The sequence below is a fragment of the Manihot esculenta genome, chromosome 2, assembly GCF_001659605.2.
Source record: "Manihot esculenta cultivar AM560-2 chromosome 2, M.esculenta_v8, whole genome shotgun sequence".
In the NCBI taxonomy this organism is placed as follows: domain Eukaryota; kingdom Viridiplantae; phylum Streptophyta; class Magnoliopsida; order Malpighiales; family Euphorbiaceae; genus Manihot; species Manihot esculenta.
In genome coordinates this window covers 14113234-14137597 of record NC_035162.2, presented here as the reverse complement: position 1 = coordinate 14137597, position 24364 = coordinate 14113234, and the positions used below count along the sequence as shown (strand labels likewise).

The following is a 24364-nucleotide window of genomic DNA, read 5'->3' as shown; positions in this document are numbered from 1 at the left end:
CTCATTTTATTTTAAGCGCAGTATAAGTAATATTTGTAATATTGTAACGTTAATGGAAAATAATAATTTTTAATCATCTGATATAAATAAAATATAATTGTTAACTAATAATTTTTTAATATATTAAAAAAATATTACAATAAATACCATATAATTTTATAATTTTTTAAGGAATATTATAATTTAATTCATATCAAAAATAATATTTTAAAATATAACTTTTATATCAGCATTTTACATCACATGCAATTGCCGTCTATCTGTTAACATAATAAATAAATAAAAGAATTTATACATAAAAAATCTTTAAATAAAATTAAAAGAAAATAAATTTAATACTGACAAGGCATAGCAATCACATCTATCAAACTAACTAAAAGAATTAATTATTGAAATGATTGCAAATTAACTAAAAAAATTATTGAAATGAATTCAAATGAAAACCTATTTTAAGATAAATTGAAATGAAAGATTGTTTTAACACAAGTTGAATTATAAATCTTAAAATAAAAAATCAATAAAAGTATTTTATTTTGCCCCAAACAAATACCAAAGTCATCATTAACATTCAGAGAGTGAATTATAAATTCCATTCAGTGGTCGACGGGAGCGTACATAAACATCTTAGAGAAGCAAAGAGGCGATATCTTTTCTTCTCCAATATAAAGGCAAGCTCTAAACTATAACTGCTAATTTCCCACTGAGCATTTTCTCGTCATAGAACTCTAAAATCATATGTTCTTTGCTTTCACTGCATCAATTGTAAGCTAAATGGGGAAGTCATCATCATATCCCGAAACCATAAATTACAAAAATTACGGGCATTTTATTAGGATTGTTCTGCAAGATGATGGACCAACAAAAGAAGTAAAACAAAATGAGAGATGAGCTCATAGAAACTTACAATGGAAAGAATATGGATTTCATTCAATTGGATATATCAATGATTATACGATACAACAATTGCACATACATATGGGGAAAATTGTAAAAACAAAACTTGCAATTACCAACAATGACTAAATCATCGACGCCTATGCCGAGAAAAACCTGGGGATCCCATTGCTTGTGTGCCTCTGTAGTTTCTGCCGGGAGAATCCTTTGATCCTTGGAAGCCGTAAGCAGCTTTTGCAGGTTCTGGCACCGAATCCAAGGGAATTGACTCCACGAAACATGCTGTATTGATTCGTGTTCTCTCAAGTTCTGCTTGAAGCAATTCAGCGCTACACTGCTGAGCAAGAGCCTGAAGCACGCCCAAAAATTTTGGAGAAAACATTAGAAAGAACATGTGCAAACATGTAAAATTTTGTCTTACTAATAGTTGCACTATTAGTGAACTATTAGTGAGACATGGATTGTCAGTTTCCTGCAAAAAGGACCCTAGATTTCGCAAGTAGATCATTATGACTGAATCAAGCACATTTAGTCCATTCCTATTTGTTTTTGGAGCTTTCCAAAATTGATACAATTACTTACACCAATGTTAGATTAATACCAACAGCGCAAAACTGATCCGGTGTATCCTCAAAGCATAATCACCAGGCAAATTAACTAAACACAGAGGGATATGACGCTTACAATCAGGTCATCTGGAGAGTTGGTCGTCCCTTGTTGCCTGTCATCAAGTGCATCTTCACTCCCGCGAGTTGATCGCCGTTGATGCCCTGGGTTTTCAACAGCTTCAGTAACATTCTCAGTTGCTTTTTCTAAGAGCACACCTTGCAAGGACTTCAGTGACTCCCTTGCATCAGGCGTACAATATGGATTCAATATGGACTCGAAGTATTCAAGCTGCAGAAGAAACGCGTAGGGAAATTAAATGATTAAACAGTTATGAGTGAAATGCTTCGAGCAGTTAATTATACAACTCAATATCTTGAAAACTGCTACATCCTGCAGATGAAGCAAATAAATATAATCTGTTCAAATACACCCAGCTTCCCGGGGCTAGAGCAGTATAATTTGTTGGTAGGCGAACATATTTCAATTATCTAGACCCAAGGAAGGAAATAAGCACATTCCATTCATCGTACAGCATGAAACAGAAACAACTGCATGGATTTAAGACATAAGTTCTATTCATGAATAAGCAACTCAATACTAAAAATCATCACCAGGGAAAGAAAACCATGTCACTACCTCAAGCATGAGCTGACAGAAACCATTTGCATCAAGTGACCTAAGATCTTTGCTTTTGTTTTCATGGAAAAGGCTCAGAAACGTATCAATTAAACCTTCCACAAGAATGCCAAGTGTCTTATCCAAGAGAGGCTTAGCACCAGTGAAGACCTGCAATCAAGATTTTGTATTAAGATAAAAGAATATTAGGAGAACTAGAATGTATACAGATTGGCCAAGTGAATGGTTGCTAATCTATTTAACAATTAATACATCAAACAAAACATTAGAGATGTGCAAGCATGAATACACTCAATTTGTTGTAATTTGAATTCTGAAGTATACACATTATGTACCTCTGAGTGCACAGCTACTAGAGTGTGCAATAACTCTACAGCTGCATCACGAAGGCCCTGCAAAAGTTTATCATTTACTCAATGCCGTCTGTTTGGAAAGAATAAAAAAGAAAATAACCAATGATGAAATCATCAAACATTACTTTGACAGCAGGTGCAGATCCCCATTGAACACCAGAGTTAAGCAAATAGTTCATAGCTGCTGTTCTGATCATATTTGCCTGGCCAGAAGAAATAACTTCTTAAATCATGTACTTGTGATGAATAAATAGTGAAATACAGTTTGTCATTGTCTTTCAACAGCCTCTATCATAAAGAATGTCCAGCGAAATGATTTTTTAGATACCCAGTTGATTGATATGAAAAATATATACAATCAACAACAAATTACAGATTTCACACCTTTAGTTCAGAAGCTGCAGACTTGCCCAGACTATACCCAGTTCCACAGAATATGATGCTCCAGACCTTAGTTCATTCAAATATGATTTAATCTTTTTCTAAATCATTTGATGAAATGAGACAACTTCTTTTGCCTAATATTCTCATATTTCCTAGCCTGGATAATACAACTCTTCATGTACATGCATTTGAACAATTTAGTATCAAAGGGACATCCATGCTATACCTTTGCAAAAGTATACAGCTGAAGGACCTTTTCTTCAAGACCAGAGAAGGACATCACCAGATCTAGTATATCACCGTCATCTTCTTTTTCCCTGCAGTTACAGAGACAAGAGAGCATATTCATAATAGTCAACAGGCGGATACAAAGATGCATGAACATACATAGTTATGCTTGGAAGATAACCCAAACACAAAATAGGATAACCATGATCCAGTAGGCATATCTGAAGCACAATCTTCAATGCCAATACAAACAATCACAAGCATAATTCTTTTTTCCAATATACATACTCGATCAACAATATGCAAATGCACAGTTGTACTAAATGTGCAACGCATTAAATCATAGCACTCCCTAGTTAGCCATGAGTCATAAGTAATGACAGATGAATTTTGAACATGTAATAAGCTTCACCAGGTCTGCTATGCCAGAGTTATAATGACCCGAGCTTCCCTCAGCTTGGCCCACAGAGCAGGATAATATCAACCATAAGTTTCTTACATAGGACCCACTTCAAATTCTAAAGAATGAAATAGCATGTTTTGCTACTTCTTCCCTCCATGGAAGAAGGGCAAATAAATAACTGCATACCTAGATTGATGCCAAATACTTTTATACTTCTTGTACAACTCATAAGCAAGTTCGTCTTTGCAGTATCCAATATTACTTAACACTATCAGCAATTGCTGATGTGAATTAACAACACTTCCAGGGATATTAAGAGACAACTTGTCTTCAGATTCATGAGTATATCCATTCTGCAAATGCAGAGTCTCTTTGCTTGATTTGTTTTGGACAAGCTCGATCCCAATTTCTTCCAAATGACCTGATAAGTAGGTAAAGAAGATGAGAATCATAAAATATGTTTTCAGGTTAAAACATCAAATTGGTAATCACTTATTCAGCATACCAGCAAAATCCAGGAAACAGTTTAAGAAGGCAAGTCTAACTGATTCTTGAATTTCTTGAAGTTGTGAAAATATCTCTTCTGATTTTCTTGCTTCAACCCTCAAGGACTGGATCATCCTGGATAAAAAATGTAACAGGGCAATAAAAAATAGCACCTTGTGGCTCTTGAATCCTTTTTTGGGATCAAAGAAGAATTAATTAAACAGAGAAATGGACGAAAATATATAAAAAAAAATAAGGACAAGTGATCCTTTTCTAAGTGAAACAATAGAGAAAAAAAAATCAAAGTAAAGGCCTCCAATCATGCAGGATGGTGCCAAAGTTAAATGCCAAGAAGAAGAAATCCCCGGCAAAGCCAAAGAAACAAAATTATCATACACTAATTTAGAGGCAAAACCTGATCTTAAAAATGTCCAAGCTAAATATATCATCACAATAACCAAAAGCCATCTATTTGGGACAAGGGGAAAAAAGAGGGGATTGGGGCAGTGCTGGCATGAACAAGTTCTGTCCATGGAGAGGAGAGACCTGGACTTGACTGGACTGTAAAGAACTGGTTCCACATGGTTCTGGTTTTGGTTCTATCCATGTTGAGCTCATCCAACAGTTGAATTTTTTTTTTCCTTTAAATTTTCTCTCTTTTTTAAGGTTCAAACTGGATTGGACCAATGGGCAGAACCACTGGCTCCGGTTCAAAGGGGGGAGGGAGGGATGGGACTGGCCCTCCTCTAAGAAGGTTCCGGTCTAGTCTGGGCACAAATAAAGTGGTGTGGTTCCAGTCCTGGGTTTGACCGGGTCTGTTCTCGGCCAACTCATATTTTAGCCAGGTCTAGATTGAGGTACGAGAAGAAGGGAAGGTGCAGTTGCAGAAATCTGCAAAGCTGCTTCAATAATATTGAAGCATAAACATAATTCATAAAGATAATACTGTACTACTATAATTGTGCAACCATTTCAAGATTCAATTTTTCAGAAACAAGGCACTTCCACAAGCCAAAGGAACAGTGTTTTCACTGGTGCACTTTTGACAAGCAATTATGCTCTATTAAGGGTTTACTTTCTTTTAACATGCAAGAAGGCCAATAGAAAACATCTAAGCTAGAGAACACTAAAGAATACAGAGTATTGACTCCCATTCTCACATTAGGTCATCAGGAAAGTCCAGCAGCCCAAGAATCATAGACAAGTTCACTTAGCTTGGACTTGCCCAAGGCTCCAAGCATCAATTATAATGTCCATTCATAATGTTTGTAATAGTAACTCTACAACTTACAAATTGATTTGATCCATCACAGAGGCTATAACTGAGCGGAATGCTAGAGGCAAGAAAGAGATTGTGTATGGAGATTTATTCCTTTCAAGAATGGATACAGGAACCCATGTTTCCTCGTTTGATATCTCTTCCGTCCTTGCTCGCATCCAAGAGCAAAGCCTAAGTATATAAATCTTCGTAATCTCTGCCTTAAGAGTTCTGAGTGCCATGACTATAACAAAGAAGTGGTAGTATAGTCAGTTTACAAAATAAAGAGACAGCAGATTCAGTTAGAGTTTACACACCAGCAGTAGGTGGAGCCGACTCTTTTGCTTCAAAAGCTTGGCAGGCTTTGGATATTTCGTTTATGGCATCACTCATATAAGACCGAAGGATATTTGATTCTTGAAGATCACGAAATGTGTTGTGAACCTACACTATCAATGAACCACTCAGAATAACAGGCAAAAAGCAGGGAAGATACAGACGTAATGGCTAAAACAGATGCAGCCAAGAGAAAATTAAATTAAAAGAATCTACATAAAAAATAACGATATCACCCAGATACCGCAACTGATTATTCATGAAAATGTTGGAGGATTTAATAGGGAACTTTTTAGAATGGTATAAATAAAAAAAAGGACGAACAACATCCTACTGTGAATAAATTTTTTGTCCATATATACACCCACACGCTCTCAATGTATTTTCCATAACAACTTCTCATCCTTGCCGTGCAGTCAAATTGGAAAGCATAGTTTGACTACTTGTGTAGTTATGTTGACCACCACAATGACCAAACATACTTACTTTATACATCTCCAAGAATATGTAGCATATGGTCCATTCAGTGAGGTAAGCATCTTCAGAATATGTGCTAGTAATTTTACTTAAAGAAAAAACAATTAGCAGAAAAATATAACAAAGAAATTCAAGTAAATTACAGGCATACGTGGGAAGGCAAATAAGGCATCATCTGATATGCAAAAGAGGGCACAGAGTTTCACATTGGAAAAAGGAAGAGAAAAGCAAAGGTTAATGATAGAGGATAAAGAATCCTTAAAAGAGGGGTATAAAAAGCAGAAGTTGAATGCTGAAGTTAAAATTCCACACTCAACTCAACAGAAAACAGTTCCAACTTCCAAGTCCTAAACCATAAAAAAAAAAGCATTTAGAATGGAAACAGCCTGAAATATGATGAAGTCAACACTAGATTCTAGTAAACCAATCAAGCTTCTAGACAAAAAAGCATAAGCCTTTGTCCAAACCAGAACTTACAGAATATCCTTTGAATTTCTATTCATACTTATCCTAGGTAGAACTGACATAAAATGGGGATGTAGACAAGGAAACTACAATAGAATATTAACAATGTCTGGAAACGGGCAAGTAATGCAGTGCTACCTCGTATAAAATCAAAGTTAAATACATTGGGGAAATAAAATGTCAGTATGTCAGTGCAATGCCAATACCTAGCTAGTATGGCAGTACACTGACATGAAATGGGGATGTATAATTGGATGAATTAGCGCCCGAGTTCAAACTCCTCAGTACAAGGACTCAACCCATTAATGCTAGAAATTGCAGAAAACATATCTGCTTTTTTTTTCTGCCGCAAGATTAAAACCTGGAAGTGCATGTTTGGCATAAATGTAATGGAATATGATGAAAAAGAAAATTATAGAAAAATGCACTAAAATTTTATTCAATTACATTTCTTCAATGATCTATTTCAGTCTCTCACATATGCACTAGCGTATTCAGATCCACACAATGAGTCATTCAATCTTTCACCCAACCTACATCATCAATGAACAGTGTAAATGTGCAAGTATGCATGAAAGCATCTGTGCATTTCATATCAGAACTACAGGATCTTTATATGACAAAACATCAGCTGATGAAGCCAGATTTGCATTTCCACAACACATCAGCCAAATGGACAATGTTCATAAAACATCATACAGTAATTGTGTCGTGAAGATCATTCTCAAATCAATATGTAACAGCATAATTTAACATTCCCATCCAATTCCAAGGGTAACAAGATGGTCTAGCAAAAAATTATAAGTATGACATTGAGAAATGAAAGGTTCATATTACCTTCACTTCATATGCAGATATAGTACTGCGAACCATTCCAGCAACTTCATCAATAGAATGTGTTGAGTACCTCACATCTCCAACTTTTTCCTCAGCTTTATTTGCTGAAGTGTGAACAGTTGATTCAGCAGAAACTTGGGAAGACTGAAAAAACACGACACATGATCAAAATGAATGCTGAAATGACCTCGGGGGTCCATTTTGGAAGGTTTGCATTTGAAATAAAGGTGCTTCGAATTTGTCTCAAGTAAAATAATAAACACCAAATTCATGTCAAATTAAAATACCTCTTCATTACAAATCCAACATTATCCAAATGGACCCTTGTAAAAAAGCAACAGATTAGAGCCTCAGAGTATCATCAAAACAAACATCCCCCTTTCATTAAATTTTTTATGATAGCATATTTTATTTAATGAATTTATACTATATCACCTATGTAATACTGTAATGCAAATATTCAGAATCAAGCAGTTCAAGCAACCACTTATTCCAGTGCAGCAAGAAGCAAATGCAAGTCTGCTAACACTAGCACCAATCTAACCAATTTCATGTGATTAGAAACAATCAAAATTGCCAGGATAAATACCAACATAAAAAAAATATAGATTTAGAAAACTTCTTAGCATCACTAATCAGTTCTTCAAGGCTCAAATTGATCAAAAGGACACCCTTTTTTATATTGCACTTCACTAAGTTTTTAACTTGGAGATCTGGTTCACACATACAGAAACATAAACATTCTAATCAGTCCCTAAGCTTTGGTGAACATCATATCTCAATCAAAAGATGCTGGATTACACGTGGTTGTCTGACATATGGAATCAGTGCCTCTTCTGGGGGGTTAGACTGATAGGATACAAACAAACAAATTAGATTCAAGATTTTGGCACCAACAACCCCACATATCTAATGTTTCTTGAAATTATTGTCTTTTAAGAAATAATGTAAACCATGCATGACAGACTATAATTCAGAAAGGTACTTGAAAATTCTTGAAGTTCAGACTTTTCTGAATTTACACTTCCTCTTCATCTCTAAGTTCAACCATTCTCTGCTTATGTCTTTCCTGAACCTTAAGATGCTTATTTCTTGTGAAGAATAGATTAAAGATAGCTATTAGAAATGATGCTTCTTTAAGCAGATGAAAATTGAAATGATGCCCCCCATATCCACTGCAAAAGGAATGGACATGCATATATATAATGTACCATATGGCCTAGAAATGCATATTTTTTAAACCATAATTTAAAAGTTACTCGTGCAAAATAATGTGAAGCCCCAAAATCTAGGAAGAAAGACAACATCCAATCTACCTTGGCAAATTTCCCACTGAAAACAGAAAGTGCAACTTTCCAGAAGGCTGGTATATGATGGATCAATACAGCAGTCAACCTTCGAATGTACTTTCCTCTAAGAGTGTCAACTTCTTCACCAGTCAATTCTATTGCTTGTGAGTCTACTTGCAGAGGAATGTCATTGCTGACATCTGACTGTTGGTAATAAAAGAGAATATACAGTAATTGTTGTCTAGCATCAGGCCATCAATTACAAATTGAAGTAAAATAGTCACCCAAAATGTTTGCACTTACAGATGGATTTAGATTTTGTTGCATTTGACTCCACCTTGCATCAGAGAGAGCTCTTTCTCGCATCTGGATATGCAAAGTCTCGATTCTAGCTTCATGATCTAAAGTGCATTTTTCAAGCAAACCTCGAATTCTATTATTCTGGCAGAAGACATTAAGAATCAGCAAGTTGACTTTTTCAACTTCATATAAAAAAATCAATCTCTAGAAGGTTTAAACACCCAGATGAGAGGAATTGTAGGTATAGTAAAAACTCAGTAGTAAAAAATATTAGTTTGTGCCTTGTACACATGCTAATATTTACAGTAAAGGGTTGATTAGCAACACATCAACTATCAATTGTAGGTGAAACTGGATGTGAACCAGCCTTATAATTAAAGAAGCATAAAACTTCCTAAGGATCGATGCATGAACTAAATTATTAGCCTAATCTTGAAATCTCATTTGCTAATAAAAACATGTTACTATATGCTAAAAGCAACTTATTAGCAGAAACATTCCTCACACAAATGTTCATGTATTAACTGACCTGCACATTTAAGTAATGCCATACAGGATCTGACTCGGGTTCCAGCTCCAACAACAGCCTCACAGTGTTCTCGAGCTACATGCACCATAATTTTATCAGTAGCAAGCAAAGAAGAAGAGAACAACTAGACATCTAATTTCTTATGAATAAATAAATTCTATTTAGCTACTATAAAATCCATTTACATTCATACAACTCAACTAGCCATGTCACAAGGACCCATGTAATATTGGTAGTTAAACATGATCTCCATAACAAACCTAGCGAACTACATCATTTGCAGTTTGTAAGTCTAGCTGACCAGGGGGCGAGTGTCACCATGTTTGAAATGAGTTAAAGTTCAGCATAGCAGATTCGCAGTGGACAGTTGAAGCTGTTGCCAGTAATTGATCTCTTGAGATAATGTTCCCAGTAGGGCTATTCCTCTTGGAAAAGATAATGCTCGCTAGATGCCGAAAAAAATTTTATATGGAAATAAAAATTTGTCTATCCTTTAAAACAAAGAAAAGTTTTCATCTCACTGTTAGCATACCCAGCCTCAACAAGATCCAGCTACAAGTGACAGCTGATGTTGCCACGTTTTGCTGCCAGACTTCAATTGTCATTTTCTCACGTTGTTGATTGTTGTAATGTTTTCAAGACTTATGTAATCAGTGGTTAAGCTATATTCTTAGTGATTAACTGTTAATTGTTGTCCTATTTTTAAGAGTCATGCAATTAGTGGTGAAGCCATATTCTTAGTGGTTAACCATATAGTGCAAGTTAGTTTTTATTTTTCCTTAGTGTTAGGATGATCCTCTGTGTTGCTTAATGGTTCCTTATTTTTAGGAGATGGTTATGCTTGGCTCTTGTATTTTAGTGAAACAACTCAATAAAAGAATTATGAAAAAAATTTTCAAAGTTTTTTAATACTTCTACTCAAGAGATTTTCAGTTTCTCCCTAAGGAGCCTGTTCCATTGCAAACATAGATCGCAAAAAGAAATGTCTATCCCAAAAAATTCAAGCAACGGACCCATAACTCTATTCATTTCTAAGGACTCTAATATTATGGCATCATAGCCAGGGATTATGGGCATGGTTTTAAATCGCGGTCGCGGGTAACGGAAACAGACCTGTAACGGGCGTAACGTAACGGTAACGGCCTAGCGCTACGCAAATTTTTTAAAAAAATTTGCAAAGTTCATAAATAAAATGATATTGTTTAGATTTAATTTAGAACAATGTATACAAATGCATAATAAACATAAATATATAAAATATAGATTATTTAATTTAAATTAAACATCATATAGTTTAAAATAAGAAAAATCAACATAATATTTATAGATCGAGTAAACTAATGGCTCAAAATACAATTTTAACTCAAAACTAACACTTTAATCCACAAAAACTTACAAAAAAAAAGGAAAAAAAAACAATTAAAAACTAAAATAGATAAAATTTAACTAACTTTTTAGAAAAAATAAGCATGGAAATAGAGTAGTTTATAATGGATCTAAGTTTATATGAGAAATATGCAGGGAAAATTGAAATTTGAAAGAGAAAGGGAAGAGAAAACTTAAAAAATATAGTCTTTGAAACTGTTGAAAAGTGTAGAAACTAATGAAAATGAGAATAGGGAGCAAAAGATAAAGGATATAAAAGAATTTTAATTATTGGTAACGGCCGTTACCGTTACATAACGGTCCGTTACGCCTGCAAATCAAGAGGGGCCATTATATAACAGGATAACGAGTAACGGCCCCCCCCAAAACCCGTTACAAAACGGCCGTTATTTAAAACCATGGGTGACTCAATCCAACTGTAACTTAATCGAATTCTTACCTTATTCTTGGAAGAGCAAGTTGCCAATATGGCTTGCCAAGAAGAATTAAGTGCTAAGTTGGAATCTCTTACCCGTGACATTACCAACTCTAACCCAACACCTGTGACGAAGGGAAACAGCAACTCTCACGCATCCAAAGGCAAGGGAGTGGTAGGATCGACGGTTTCAAATAATCCAGACAATGGTACAATTGTTTCAAAATTCACCAAATTAGATTTCTCTCATTTCAACAGTCAAGAAGATCCATTGGGATGGCTGAGTACGTGTGAGCACTCTTTTCGACAACAAAAGATCTTTGGAGGATAAAAGGTCAACTTGGCTTCTCTTCATTTGGAAGGTACCGCTCAATTATGGTTCTTGCAGTTAATTTAGGATTTTCCTAATTTAACTCAAAAAGAGTTTAAGCACCAATGCAATCTCCATGTTGGGCCACCAATCCATAGTAAAAAATTGGGAGAGTTAGCAAATTTAAAGCTACCAAACCTAATTTGAGGTTCTTGTCTCTCAAGCTGAAAGCCTCACCCAAAATAAAAAAAATATAGTTTTATCTCAGTGGGTTGCAAGAATACATCGCTGTATCCGAATAATTAAGCTACATATGTTGTAAGTCCAACCATCGTTCATCTCAATAAAAAAAAAAGCAAAAGGTACCCGAATAATTAAGCACTTAAACCGTGATGAGATGGAGGAACAACGACGAAAAGAATTTTGTTTTAACTATGATGAACCCTTTGCTCAAGGACAACAGTGCAATAAACAATTTAGCATATGATGACCCAGGAGATGTCGCAGCGGACTAGCTACTGGTTGAATAGTTTCCAGAAATTTCCCGAGTTTCTGCTTATAAATAAGCGCACAGCGGAGGGGAGTAGTGTCAGCAGACCCAGCCTCAACAAGATCCAGCTACAAGCGACAGTTAATGCTGCCACCACGTGTAGCTGAAATGTTAGTGTTTCTCAAGTTGTTGACTGTTGTCCTATTTTCAAGAGTCATATAGCTAGTGCTTAAGTCATGTTCTTAGTGGTTAATCCACGATGTAAATAATACAAGTTAGTTTTTGCTTTTTCTTAATGGTAGGAGGGTGATTTTCCTTATTGCTTAATGGTTCCCCGTTTGTAGGAGATGATTATGTCTCCCTCTTGTATTTAAGTGCAACAACTCAATAAAAAAATTATGAGAAATTTTTTTGAAGTTCTTGAGTACTTTAATTCGAGAAACTTTTAGGTTCTCTCTAAGAAGCATGTTCCATGTTCCATTGCAATCATAGATCGCAAAAAGAAAATTCCATCCTTAAAATTTCAGCAACAAACACATAACTCGATCCATTTCTAAGGACTTTAACATACATAATCCATGCTAACTCACATCAAGATGCCAATGAAAAATATCCAACATATCAAATCAGTCTAACAACTCCATAGCCTTTATGACATTTTTCTTCTAGCTTACAATGTTAATCAAGACCATATATTTGAAGGAAATGAATGATGCTATTCTAAACTAAACCATGATCTAAGGATAACAAAGAACTGAGGAGCAACACTAAAAATTGACAACCATAAAATAACCATAAAACTTCTTTGACATAATGGTTCCTCAAATGTATGATTGCTTCCCTCAAATCACAGTGGAGACTTGAGTGAACATCAAAAGTAGAATACTATGCACAGTAAATGATACGGTTTTTTAGATAGCATTGCTATATATCATTTATAATCTAGAGACAAGCACTATCTTAAGCAAAACTTTACAATGTCCTGACAGCAAGTGACTTTACACCACCATGAACCTTAAACAGCAGTACAACAGACTTACATTTGTAAGGTCTATTTGTGGATCTTCCATCAGTTTGTAAAGTGTGCCCTTGAACTCATGCATCACTTTGTCAACCTCTTCTAGAACACGTTTCAGTATATTTACCTGAAATTGACAGCAGATAAATGCAATTATGGGATACAGGCGGGTAAATTAGAGCCTCATTTCATGTTTAAAGATTGATGCAACAAATATCATGCTATAACTCAGCTTGTTCCAATTGTTGCCTTGATATGGGTGAAGCTCTATAGCTGTCCTCTACTAAAGTCTAAAAGCTTCAAGCATAAGACCAAATGCATATCTACATCTGATTGTTTTAACAGTTTTACTAACAAAACTGAGTTAAAGAATATTGAAGTCTACAAAGACAAACAATAAATTTAAAGAACTAAAGAAAAATGATAACAAACCTTCCTGGTTTCATGCACAAATTCATAAAGTACCAGAAGAATGCATTGTTCACATAAGTGCATATATTGCATCTACAACTACACATCTTTTGACTAGCAAATTAGATAGCCTCTGTAATCCGTATAGAGACAGAAAATATGCAGTGAAATGACAAGTCCCAAGCTCTGAAATGGTTGTCTTTAAAATCCTTAGCCGTTAACATAAATTAGGAGAGTAATAAACATGTAAATAAATTTCAATGGTAGATCACTTGCACTTGATGCCTAAAAATTAGACTAGAATTAGTTGCCACAATGAAACAAAACGACAGTAATTAGTTCTGATTCTTGCATACATGAGAGGGCAGAGCAACTGACTTCGCCTTTTTGTATTCCCTTACAGCCAAGTCATATTCACCCTTACTAATGCTGCCACGAATAGTACTTGGCAAGTTAAATAGCGTTCGGAACCTCTGAAGCATTCCTTGGACAGATCTGATCTTCTCAGTTTGAGCCTATTTTCAAAACCAAAAACCGAAAAGTGATCAAAAAGCAAGAACTTCAAAGCAAATTTAAAATGTTAAAACCTACTAACCTGTCTCTCAAATAGAGGCTCAAGAGCGCGATTGGCCAGTGAGCTCACGCCTTGCATGCAATTGTACAGTTGAGAAGTCCCAGAACCTTCAGGGTCTTCTTCAATTCGTTTCAATTTTGATTCGATATCTGCAAATGAGTTGGAGTTCCCCACGTCAAAAAAAAAAAGAGATACTTAGCATATCACTACCAGCCAGATATCTATCAAATAAACTTCACACAGAAGAAAACATAACCCATGAAGCTGAGCATAAACCAAAATCTGAAGATCATTTGCATAGTTAAGAGTACAACCAGTAATCCATGAGCTATGTGATTTTTCCGTACCATCAATCGTCGTTTTGCAAGATACAAAGCAGTCAAAATTGTCTTTAACCAGTTGTTTCCTTTGTTGTGTACGTCCTTTAAGATCGGATTTTAAAGCAAGAGCACCGGACTCTAGGTCTGCTGCACTGGTACGTTGATGGATTCGGGATAGAAAAAGCTTTGGATCAAACTTTTCAGAGAAAAGTATCAACTTTTCTGCAAACAAAAGGTAGAAGAATAATTTTAAAAAATAAGTTAGCCAAAGATAATTGACAAATTTATTCTAGCAATCCATTGAATTAAATTATAGTTAACAGCTTCATGAATTTTCATAATTTTTTTCATGGGTCATGTGAATAAGCTATATCACAGGTTAATTCTGACACGCTGTCCTGATCAATACAATTAACAGCAGGAACATATCTAAATTAAGAAATTCAAATGTTAAAGAAAACACCTTCCTTTATAGCCCAACTCTAAACTCAAACTTTTTTAAATATCAAATAACATTTTTAGTCAATGCATTGCAACATGTGAATAAAAAATCTTTGTGAATATTATATTATTAATATTGATTTCCTTAAACTGAACTACACACGAATAATTTATTTACGTGCTATATAATTCTAGTTAATCACTGCATTTGATTACAATGGAAATGACTAAATAATTTTTTTCCAAATCAATAATAGATAATGTTTTCGTTTACATTATATGCACATAAAATAACAGATTCCTATCATAAAACTCGATCATATTCATTTATTGTTCACAAGTTGATTAAGAAGATTTATTGCAGAAGTTATATTGTACCCGCCAAAATAATTATAAAAAATATTTAAAATTATCAAGGTGTGATTGCTTTTAAATATTATACGATAATAGTAAACTGTATTCGGCTTTTACTATCAACAGGCTTTTTTCTTAAATGCCACAATATGACTACAAATTGTATGAGTAGGGCTATGTAGGGTCCATTATCAGTAAGTGGTGAAACCGTGGAAGTGAAATTTGTAGACATGATCAAAGAGATAGGGGTAGCGAGAGAGGGACAGAGGTACCACGAAGATTATTATCCACAAATTCTCTGTCAGATCTTGGAGAGCTTTCTGATGATTCAATGATCAGCTTTAAAGATCTGTTATCTATAATCCTGTCAATAAAACACAAACACAGGTCAGCAAAAGTGATGGTAAGGCATGAATAATTTAGAAAAAATACATAGCTCAGTCTGAGCTAGCTGCTAGGAAAAATACTTGATGGTTTTGCTACAGACATTACTACAGTTGCTGACAGATTGTAAAATAGGTAATTTCTTGAAAGGAAATCATAAGAAATTTGAAAAAAAAAAAAAAGAGAAAACAGAACCCTTCTAGAATGGTCAAAATCATTGAAGCAGTCAACTAGGAGAGTTAAGTATTAAAGAAATGGTAAAATTGTGAATGCATTGCAAAACAAGCCAACCACAGATTTAAAAGTTACTTGTCAACAGGTTCCAGAAGAAAATGTAAGCAAGCAATCCAACACAACAATTATGAAAGAGAAACTTACCCCAACCCTAGTGGATCTATACATTCCATACCACGAGGGAAAGACTGTAGACTGTTAAGCCCCTTTCTTACTACTGCTGCTGAAGGTTTCCGCTCATACTTTTGAGCTACTGGTGCTGTTCTTGTCTCTCGCATTTCACGAACCCTACGAGCAAGCTGTTAGAGGAGAATTTTTGTCATTACATTATTGATACATAAATACTTTAAATTAAATAATTGAAATTCCTAACAAAAATTCGCATGCTCAAAATGGAACATTGTAATCAAAGGGCATAACAGTTCAAAACAAGAAAATTTATGTAAGAGTATGACTTTCAAACCTTTATTCCAAGATCTACAGTTACCAATAATTTTTCATTATGAATCCAAAGGCACAGAGAGTAAATGAACATTTCAAATAAATACTAATCAGCGTGACCAAGTAATTCCATAAAGAAATGCAGATGCAACAATTTTTAACTGCCTATAATATTCAAATCTTTGTTTTCCAAAATCAACTTGGAGAACAGAATACCTTTGTTCCAATAGGTGACTGATTTGGAGTATCATATAATTACTATGCACACAAGCAGTTGTTCCACCATCTTAAACCAAAACTTCTAGTCAAATTCCCAATAAATTCTAAATGGTATAAGGTTTCAGGGAAACCTAGCCTACTGAACTTCTACAACTGGATAGAATAATGGATAGTGATGATATCATGGGATTAATGCCTGGACATCTAAGGATGGTAGGGTCCATAATAGAAGTGAAAATTTAACCCTAAACTGGCTAAAAAAGGATGAAAACCTACTTGAACCCAAGAAAAATAATATTTTTTTAAAAAAATTGCATCAAGCACCCAAAAAAATGATTTTTAGAATTACCTGAACAGCCCAAATCACCTCTAAAATCACTTACCAAAAGCAGACCCGTTGGTTGACCTGAACCCCACAAAAAACCCCATACCTGCCTGACCTAACTCGAGTGCCTCAGTTCATCATTAGTTATTCTCACTCTCAAGAATTCTAAGTGTAGATCTTTCTACATTACAGATCTCAATATATAATAAAAGCGTGATTACTGGTAAGTGACTATGTTCACTTTAAATGCCTAACTCTAATTAAAATAATACTAAAATTTTCACAAACTCCCCAACTAATAAGCAATTCAACTCTTCTATTATAGTTATGCTGAGATAGACACTTTTATGCTACTATCTCCAAGGCCAAGCCTCAAATGCAATTTGTTTCCAATTAAACCACAACACTAATGTCCAAGTCCTTGGCAAGCTCTTCCTGAACCATGCATACATCTAATGCCTAAAAACTCCCCATACCCAATTCCTCAGCCTTTTCCATCAAGCACCTCCCCCATTCCATACGATCTCACTTATATCAGCAGAGAAATTAACCTGGTCAAGGCAGGTTCGCAGACACTCATAAATAGTGAGTTGCTGAAATAGCTATTCCCACCTGATTCTCAGTAATCCAATTAACTTTATTTCGCACTAAATCAGAGAAAACACATAAGCACACATTTGTGTTTGTATATATTTATACATAGACGCCTATTGAATTCCCCAAAATTCCAATAAAGTAATGCATATATTAACATCGTTAGCATTTAGGGAAAAAAATAGAGATTAATTATCCCTACCTCAGACTCATCAACTCTTTTCCAGCAATCAGGCTCTTCTCCATCCCACGGTCTATCATCCACCCCCTTCGCTCCCCTTCCTCCTCCGCCTCCTCTCCCTTTCGCCCCTCCTCGATACTTAGTCACCTCCTCATCTCCGCTCGATATACTGAGCATTTCCACCTCCGAATCATCGTCCTCTTCGACCACTCTCGTGTCTTTCTTCTTTTGCTGCTGCTGCTGATTATGCCCCGGCCTGGGCGGAGTACCGGCAGTCTTCTTCGGTGGCTGCACGAAATTGGCCACCGGCTTCCGCTGACCGGAAGAAGACGACGACGGTGGTCTATGGTAGTTGAGATCGCGTTGCGATTGCTCCTTCAATGCCATCTGAAGGAGCTCATCCTCGTCGTCGCTGTCGCTTGCCATTTTCGTAATTTATGGAAGTTCGGGTGCGTTCCGAGTTAGATCTGAGCAGTTATGGTCTATAATTTGGTATTAATGGCCGTTTAAGCGTGTGAAAAAAAGTAGATATACTGGGGAGAAGATGAAAATAGAACGAAGATAGGAAGGTTTTAATGTATTATAGTGTACGGTTGGATTGGTGTGAGTGATATGATGAGAAGACACGTGAGGGTTGAGTTTTATTATTTTTTTAAAATGGCTTTACGGTTACAGATTATATTTTCATTATTTAAAAAGATAATCAAAGAGTTAAAAGGCCATGATTGTCAGAAATGGGTTGGGTCAGGACTCATTATTATGGTTAAAAGTTGGTTATTTATTAGAGTAGCAGTTTTGGCGGGTGAAGTTTTTGAGCTGGTCCATTGTTCATTTAGAAAAAAAAATAAAAATAAATTATTCTAACCAAATTGGTATTTATGTTTTAGGATTTGTAGCATTTTTTCTCAATAATATTTTTTAAATTATTAAAGACTAAAACCTAAATTTTCCTGTGAGAACGCAATAGATCACCCATGACCACAAGGGCAGCTTCTTGTATTTTTCTTGGCGATGAAAATTGATAGGATTTCGTCTAGAACAAGAAATGATTACCAACAGCTCGCCAAAACAGCTATTTGGAACTACCGATCGAAGTATTTAAGAAGCATTGGGGTTACGCAGTAATGGGTTTGAACAATTCTGTTGAAAATTCTTACACCGGTTTTTGCTCCTTGGAGTTTTCGACTTTTCCGATGACAATTCTCCACGACAACCTTAACATATTAGTGTCATATTTCAACAGTTGGCTTCACACGCTTATCCCTTCCAAGGATGAGCTAATCCATATGACAAACCCCAATTGGCTGTAATTAATATATATCTTTCAACATATGATTGCTTGCGAAGAAATTTAGTTGTAGATGGCAAATATTTTTCTCATTAAAATAAATATTATCTAATTTTTAAACAAAATGACCTTATATTTTCAGCATGGGAAATAACTCTCTGGACTTTGAGAATATGTTTCAAATCGTAATTATCAAAAGCAAATATATATATATAAAGTAAACCTTGCTTTTTGTCATTATTGAGAATCATGAAGCACATGAACTTCCATTCAAACCACTTCAACAAAATGATTTTAACATTATTTAAAATATATTAACCAAAAACTAGTTATCACCGATAAACTACCATCTTATTGAAGGAAACTTGAGAAAGAGATTTTTAGCCTATAAATATAATATTAGAAGAGTGGTCAAGTAGCCACATTACAATTAATAAGGCCACATATAAGAGAATGATTCTTACTGCACTCTAAGCTTCTGCATTTTCAGCAGCATAGAGTGCTTTGATTTCCTCAACATCATCATAGCTGCCCAGAAATATTGGAGATCGCTGGTGTATCTTCTCTGGAACCAAGTGAAGTGCCTGCCAAGATAATTAGTTCGAGTTAGACAAAGGAATACAAGTAGCGCAAAGAAACAGGTATAGTTTCTGCACTACTTTGCATATTGAAGTTTGCAAAGACTGATTCAGCTGGTAACAAGAACAAAGACAAGTAGAGATTCAGCTCAGTACCTGTTGCTTGCCAGTAAATGATTGACCTCCTGCTTGTTCCATCAAAAATGACATTGGAAAGACTTCATACAGCACACTGGACCACACAAAATCTTCACCAATGTGAGTCACAAAATGAATCCACGACGCATACAGGATAGAATATAGGTTAATCATAACCAAATTTTCTGATGGAACTACCAACATTAAACCTATGAGAAAACATACCGCAGCTTCCCATTGGGACTCTTCTTGTCTGCAGGGTACAAAAATATCCCCCCATAGAGTAATGTGCGATGGACATCAGCCACCATGCTGTTGACCAAGAATATCTTATTAGAAACTATGAAATTTCAATAGAATATAAAAAAGCCAGTTCACTATCAAATTCTGTAACACAAGGACAGTAGGACATTCAACTCTTCAAATAGAAACATTATGCAGGTATATCTACCAATTGTAAATACAAAGTACAAACATAAGGAAGTTACAAATAAGGGAGTAGACTTAAAGTCTACCACTCACATAGAGATGTTAATGGAATAACATTGTTTTGGCCAATTTTTATGGAAGTAACAACATGTTTAGCTTTAAAAATGGATTCTGCTACAATATCATTCTGTTGTACAAGATTGAATTTATTAAGAATGAAAAGTAACCAGAGGAACAGAACTGAAGATGAAGTTACAGACTTTCTCAAGAAAAATAAAAGGAAGAGGAGAATTTGTATATTAACTTAAGGCTCCGTTTGTTTCATGGAAAATATTTTCTGTATTTTCTGGTGTTTGGAGCACTGATGGAAAATATTTTTCTGGTCAAAGAAAAAAATCAAACAGTTTAAGGAAAAATGACTTCCTCTTTTGTATAAATTTGTTAATAAATTTTATTTTCTAAATTAAAATTAATAGAAAATAAGTTATCTCGTTGGAAAATATTTTCCAAATATAAGTTATTTTCTGCAAACAAACGAAGCCTTAAGACTCTACATCAGAGAGAAGGAAACAAGCAACTAAACAGATGACAAGTTGAAGGCAAATATTATCAGATGCATTTCATTACTGTGCATAGCACAGACAACTTTGAGAATGGAATCATGCGAAGAAACAATAGAAGCATGAGCTAGAGGCTGTTTAACATCCTATATTATATCTATCAGAGGATAATAGACTGTCCATTTCCATTAAATGATCAGGAATTTCAATCACTGACGACAGGAAGGACCACCAAACAATTAATTGCAATAATTAAATTCCAAATGAACAATTTAAAAACTAGAAATATTGTAGTTGTTATCACAGTATATACCTTCCAACGTATCTTAGAGACTTCGGTGAGGAACCATCCTTAGGGAACTTGCATCTTTCTACATATCTAAGGGCATAAAATATCAGTAAACTACAGGGAAGAATCAGTAGAAAACTGTAAGAATGTGAATATCACATACTTGGCCGTTGGACCATCCCAGTTCTTAGCATTTCCTTCATTTACTGAATAAATCTTTCCTTTCTTTGGAATCTATTTTGGAAAAGGAAGAGGGAGGGAAGTGGAAAGTAATGTTTAGATAATATGAGAAAGAAATAATGAGTCTCCAAAATAAACCAGAAAATACTAAGTCAGAAATGGCTAGCATCTTTTGTTATTGCTTATGCAACTGAAAAAAAGTTTTTCTCATTCAAGCAGGATATCTCTTAGACCTACTGCCTTTCAAAACTCAAAAGACTGTGTGAATATGCTAAAATAAGTAGTGATTGAGAAAGATTGTCTCATCAGGCCAATTGTAGCACTAGGAAAAGGAGAGGTTAAATTTCTTGTAAATGCAACATAACATAAGATAGTGTGTGGTTCAACTTGTTGCAAAAATTAAAGTTTCACAGCTTACTACAGGGTTAGACATAACGGAAAAGTATAAATAAATAAGGATGATAATGCCAACCAACTAATACAACACTTAGAAAACATACCTTAATATCAGGATGTGTAAGTATGAACTCCCCAAGAGATGGATCAAGGGTAAAACCGTTAACACCACTTCCAGTGCTCAACACAAGCTGCAAAATCATTTATTCTTAAATAAGGACAACATATGAATTGTAAATCTGGAACAGACAAACAAAACTTCAGGAACCATTATTCTAGAGCTCCAGTGAAATAAGTTCCAAATTAAAGACACATGCTCAAATCAAAAGGAAAAGCCAGATGAAAAAATTCCCCTGCCCCAAGCCCCAAAAAAAATGAAATTGAAAAAGAAAAAGAGATATTTCATACCATGCAAGAGCTTCCATACATGCAATAGCCAGCTGCAACCATATTTGATCCAGGTTGCAAAACATCATCTAGAGTTGGTTCATTGCCATGTTTCACCATGTAAATCCCAAAGATCTAGATGAAAGAGAAGACATTCAATATATAACTGCAAATGAATCTCTGGAGAAAAGATCACTTTTGGTAGTGTCAGTAAGTAAAGGATTTCAATTCAATTACAGAATCTAACATGATTTGGAATTAAGGTCATACCGTTCCAATAGAAACACCACAGTCAATGTTGGAGGATCCATCCAATGGATCGAACACAACGCAGTACCTGCTCATGTATATAACAGAACCATATATGTGTGAAATAAGATGTGGTGTATAATATTTTAAAAAACAAAAATAAGATCAAGTAGAAACGGCTACAACAACTAGCAACAAGGTAGAGTATGGGAAAATACTTTCCACGCTTGCCAGGCTCCACAAATATTGCCTCATCATCTTCTTCAGAGACAAGTATGCACTGCCACAGGAATTGAACTGTTGGACAAAGTCATTACTGATAAAGCCAAATCCTATATGCCAATAGATTTTCATTTCAGTTACTTACTGTTCGTCCACTGCTTACTAAAGCCTTGATGAATACTTCATTTGAAAGCACATCCAGTTTCTTTTGCTCTTCACCCTTTTAAAGCAAGACGGCAAAATAAATAAAAATGCAACAAAATCTCCTTTTCTTAATTAATAAGAAAAAAAAAAAAAAGCTCCTCTAAATATCTCCTCTCTTTTTTACATGAACTTTAATAAGCAAAGAAAAAGGAAAGCTCCAGATAGCAAATATAACAAAAGCATATAAAACTAAAGATGGATTTTGCAACCCAATAACAACTTGCCTGAACATTTGTCTCCCCAGCAAGTCCAATAAGCTTGGCGAGACCCGCCTGCACAAGTAAAATATTGAAGATACTTTTGCATATAAGACTACAATAAAGACAAAAAGATAAATGTTGTCTAGCATTCCAGACACTATAAAAAGATCTCATTTCCCTCCTTTCCCTTTCCATTTTACATTCAGTCACCAGAATTGACTATAAACTACGAAACAGGCAAGTCTCCCAATGTCCATCTTGGAATAACATAGAAACTTTCACATTCCACGTATTGATAGTCTGATAGAATCTATATCCAATAACACACATTTCACAAGACTATGAGCCCAATAAATCAGAAACCCACCTGAATTCGTTGGAGATCACTAAAGATTACTAAATTAGAACACACACACACACACAAAAAAAAAAAGCAATAGCAATGAAAACAGGGAGAGAGAGAGGGAGAGAGAGGAGGAGACCTTGTTAACAGCTGAGCAAACGAATTTGCAGCCAAGAACAATATGATTGAGCAAGATAGTGAAATCCCCACGAGAAGCCGGGTGCTTTGATTGCTCATTCAATACAAACCTCGTTATGGTCATCAAATCGGTCCGGTGGGCATCTGCTGCGTGATCCATCTCTCTCTCCCTCTCTCGCTCAACCCACAAAATTTACTACAAGAAAACCATAAAAATTTAAGCTTGACGAGTGAGATTACAAGAGCATCAATAAGAGATATAAGGGATCAGCTGAGGTGAGAAATTGCTGGATTCGAGGAGGAGCCCAGTTGCTGCAGTGGGTAGATATATACGAAAGCGATAAGGGAGAGAGCGTGTGTGGGAGGGTACAGGGTGGGGACGGGGCTATCTGGTGGAAACGGAAGTTTCGGAGGACACGTGGCGAGAAGGGAATGACGGAGTGAGGTGTGTGGCCGTCACTGCGGATAACGCCTTTCGTCGTCTCACTCAATCTCTCTGTGTCATTCGACGGTTGGCAGGTTTTTGTCTCTGTACGTTTGAAGATGACGAGGTGGTGGAGGACTTCGAGGTTTAGAATTTATAAAATATTAATTAATTTAATATTATATATTTTCTTTTTACTAATTATTAAATAAAATTCTTTTAAAAAATTATTATTTAATTTATATAATATAAAAAAAATTCAATAATCACTCTTTAACATTAAAATATTTATGAAATTTTAAAAATTTTATTAATTGATTTTTTATTAATTTTAATTATTATATATTATAAAAATTTTAAAATAAAATTAAAAACTTACATAATATTTAAGGATTATATGATAATTTTTTTAAGCTTTTATTTTTTTTATACAGGGTTGGAGAAGTCGAACCATAAATCTCTTAGATCTATCAGAATGCACTTTCCACGAGATTAAAATTCGGAGTGTTTTTTTAAGCTGCTTTTGATGTATTCAATAACGAGAATCACCAATTTGCACAAATTTATATGAATTTCTATTGTTTTTATATCCTATTGTGATATTATTCTTTTCTTTTGAAACATATTCTCTTCTCTAATAATATATAGAATTTATTTTATTATCTTTTAAACAATTTCTTTTCTTTTCTTTTGCTGGTAAAATTCAGAATAAATTTATGTATTCGGCCTTAAAAAATAATCTTTAAGTTAACATTTGC

General features: G+C 34.9%; 2 protein-coding genes across 3 annotated transcripts; both read right to left on the bottom strand.

The window, feature by feature from the left end:
- Positions 1-906: 906 nt before the first annotated feature.
- Positions 907-18141, bottom strand: LOC110607392 (exocyst complex component SEC5B). Its single transcript, XM_021746496.2, has 21 exons — positions 17603-18141; positions 15966-16120; positions 15476-15567; positions 14436-14630; positions 14110-14237; positions 13871-14029; positions 13126-13230; positions 9485-9559; positions 8959-9096; positions 8683-8859; positions 7367-7510; positions 5569-5695; positions 5285-5495; positions 4013-4128; positions 3694-3928; positions 3103-3193; positions 2618-2695; positions 2475-2531; positions 2140-2289; positions 1579-1791; positions 907-1243 (listed from the first exon to the last, which is right to left on the bottom strand). The coding sequence occupies exons 1-21, from the start codon at positions 18005-18007 to the stop codon at positions 1025-1027; spliced, it is 3270 nt and encodes a 1089-aa protein (XP_021602188.1). The 5' UTR covers positions 18008-18141; the 3' UTR covers positions 907-1024.
- Positions 18142-19148: 1007 nt separating this feature from the next.
- Positions 19149-23711, bottom strand: LOC110610164 (fructose-1,6-bisphosphatase, cytosolic). Of its 2 annotated transcripts, none has more exons than XM_021750048.2 (12): positions 23184-23707; positions 22726-22773; positions 22443-22517; positions 22294-22355; positions 22097-22163; positions 21848-21961; positions 21544-21630; positions 21027-21097; positions 20888-20953; positions 19811-19897; positions 19604-19679; positions 19149-19453 (listed from the first exon to the last, which is right to left on the bottom strand). In XM_021750048.2, the coding sequence occupies exons 1-12, from the start codon at positions 23340-23342 to the stop codon at positions 19340-19342; spliced, it is 1026 nt and encodes a 341-aa protein (XP_021605740.1). In that variant the 5' UTR covers positions 23343-23707; the 3' UTR covers positions 19149-19339. The 2 variants fall into 2 exon arrangements, 1 of the variants encoding a protein (XP_021605740.1); XR_002487170.2 differs by having other exon boundaries at positions 19199-19453; positions 19604-19695; positions 23184-23711.
- Between the last annotated feature and the right edge of the window lie 653 nt (positions 23712-24364).

Bases quoted from the DNA above. Each gene is read 5' to 3' on its own strand.
- LOC110607392 (XM_021746496.2), bottom strand. From the start codon at position 18,007: ATGGCAAGCGACAGCGACGACGAGGATGAGCTCCTTCAGATGGCATTG. The intron at 5,496-5,568 runs GTGTGTAAACTC...TCTTTGTTATAG, and splicing joins GTCGGCTCCACCTACTGCTG to TCATGGCACTCAGAACTCTT. The intron at 2,532-2,617 runs GTAATGTTTGAT...AAACTTTTGCAG, and splicing joins GATCTGCACCTGCTGTCAAA to GGCCTTCGTGATGCAGCTGT.
- LOC110610164 (XM_021750048.2), bottom strand. From the start codon at position 23,342: ATGGATCACGCAGCAGATGCCCACCGGACCGATTTGATGACCATAACG. The intron at 21,098-21,543 runs GTATGTTTTCTA...TTTCCAAAATAG, and splicing joins TTACACATCCTGATATTAAG to ATTCCAAAGAAAGGAAAGAT. The intron at 20,954-21,026 runs GTATGTGATATT...TTATGCCCTTAG, and splicing joins TGGGATGGTCCAACGGCCAA to ATATGTAGAAAGATGCAAGT.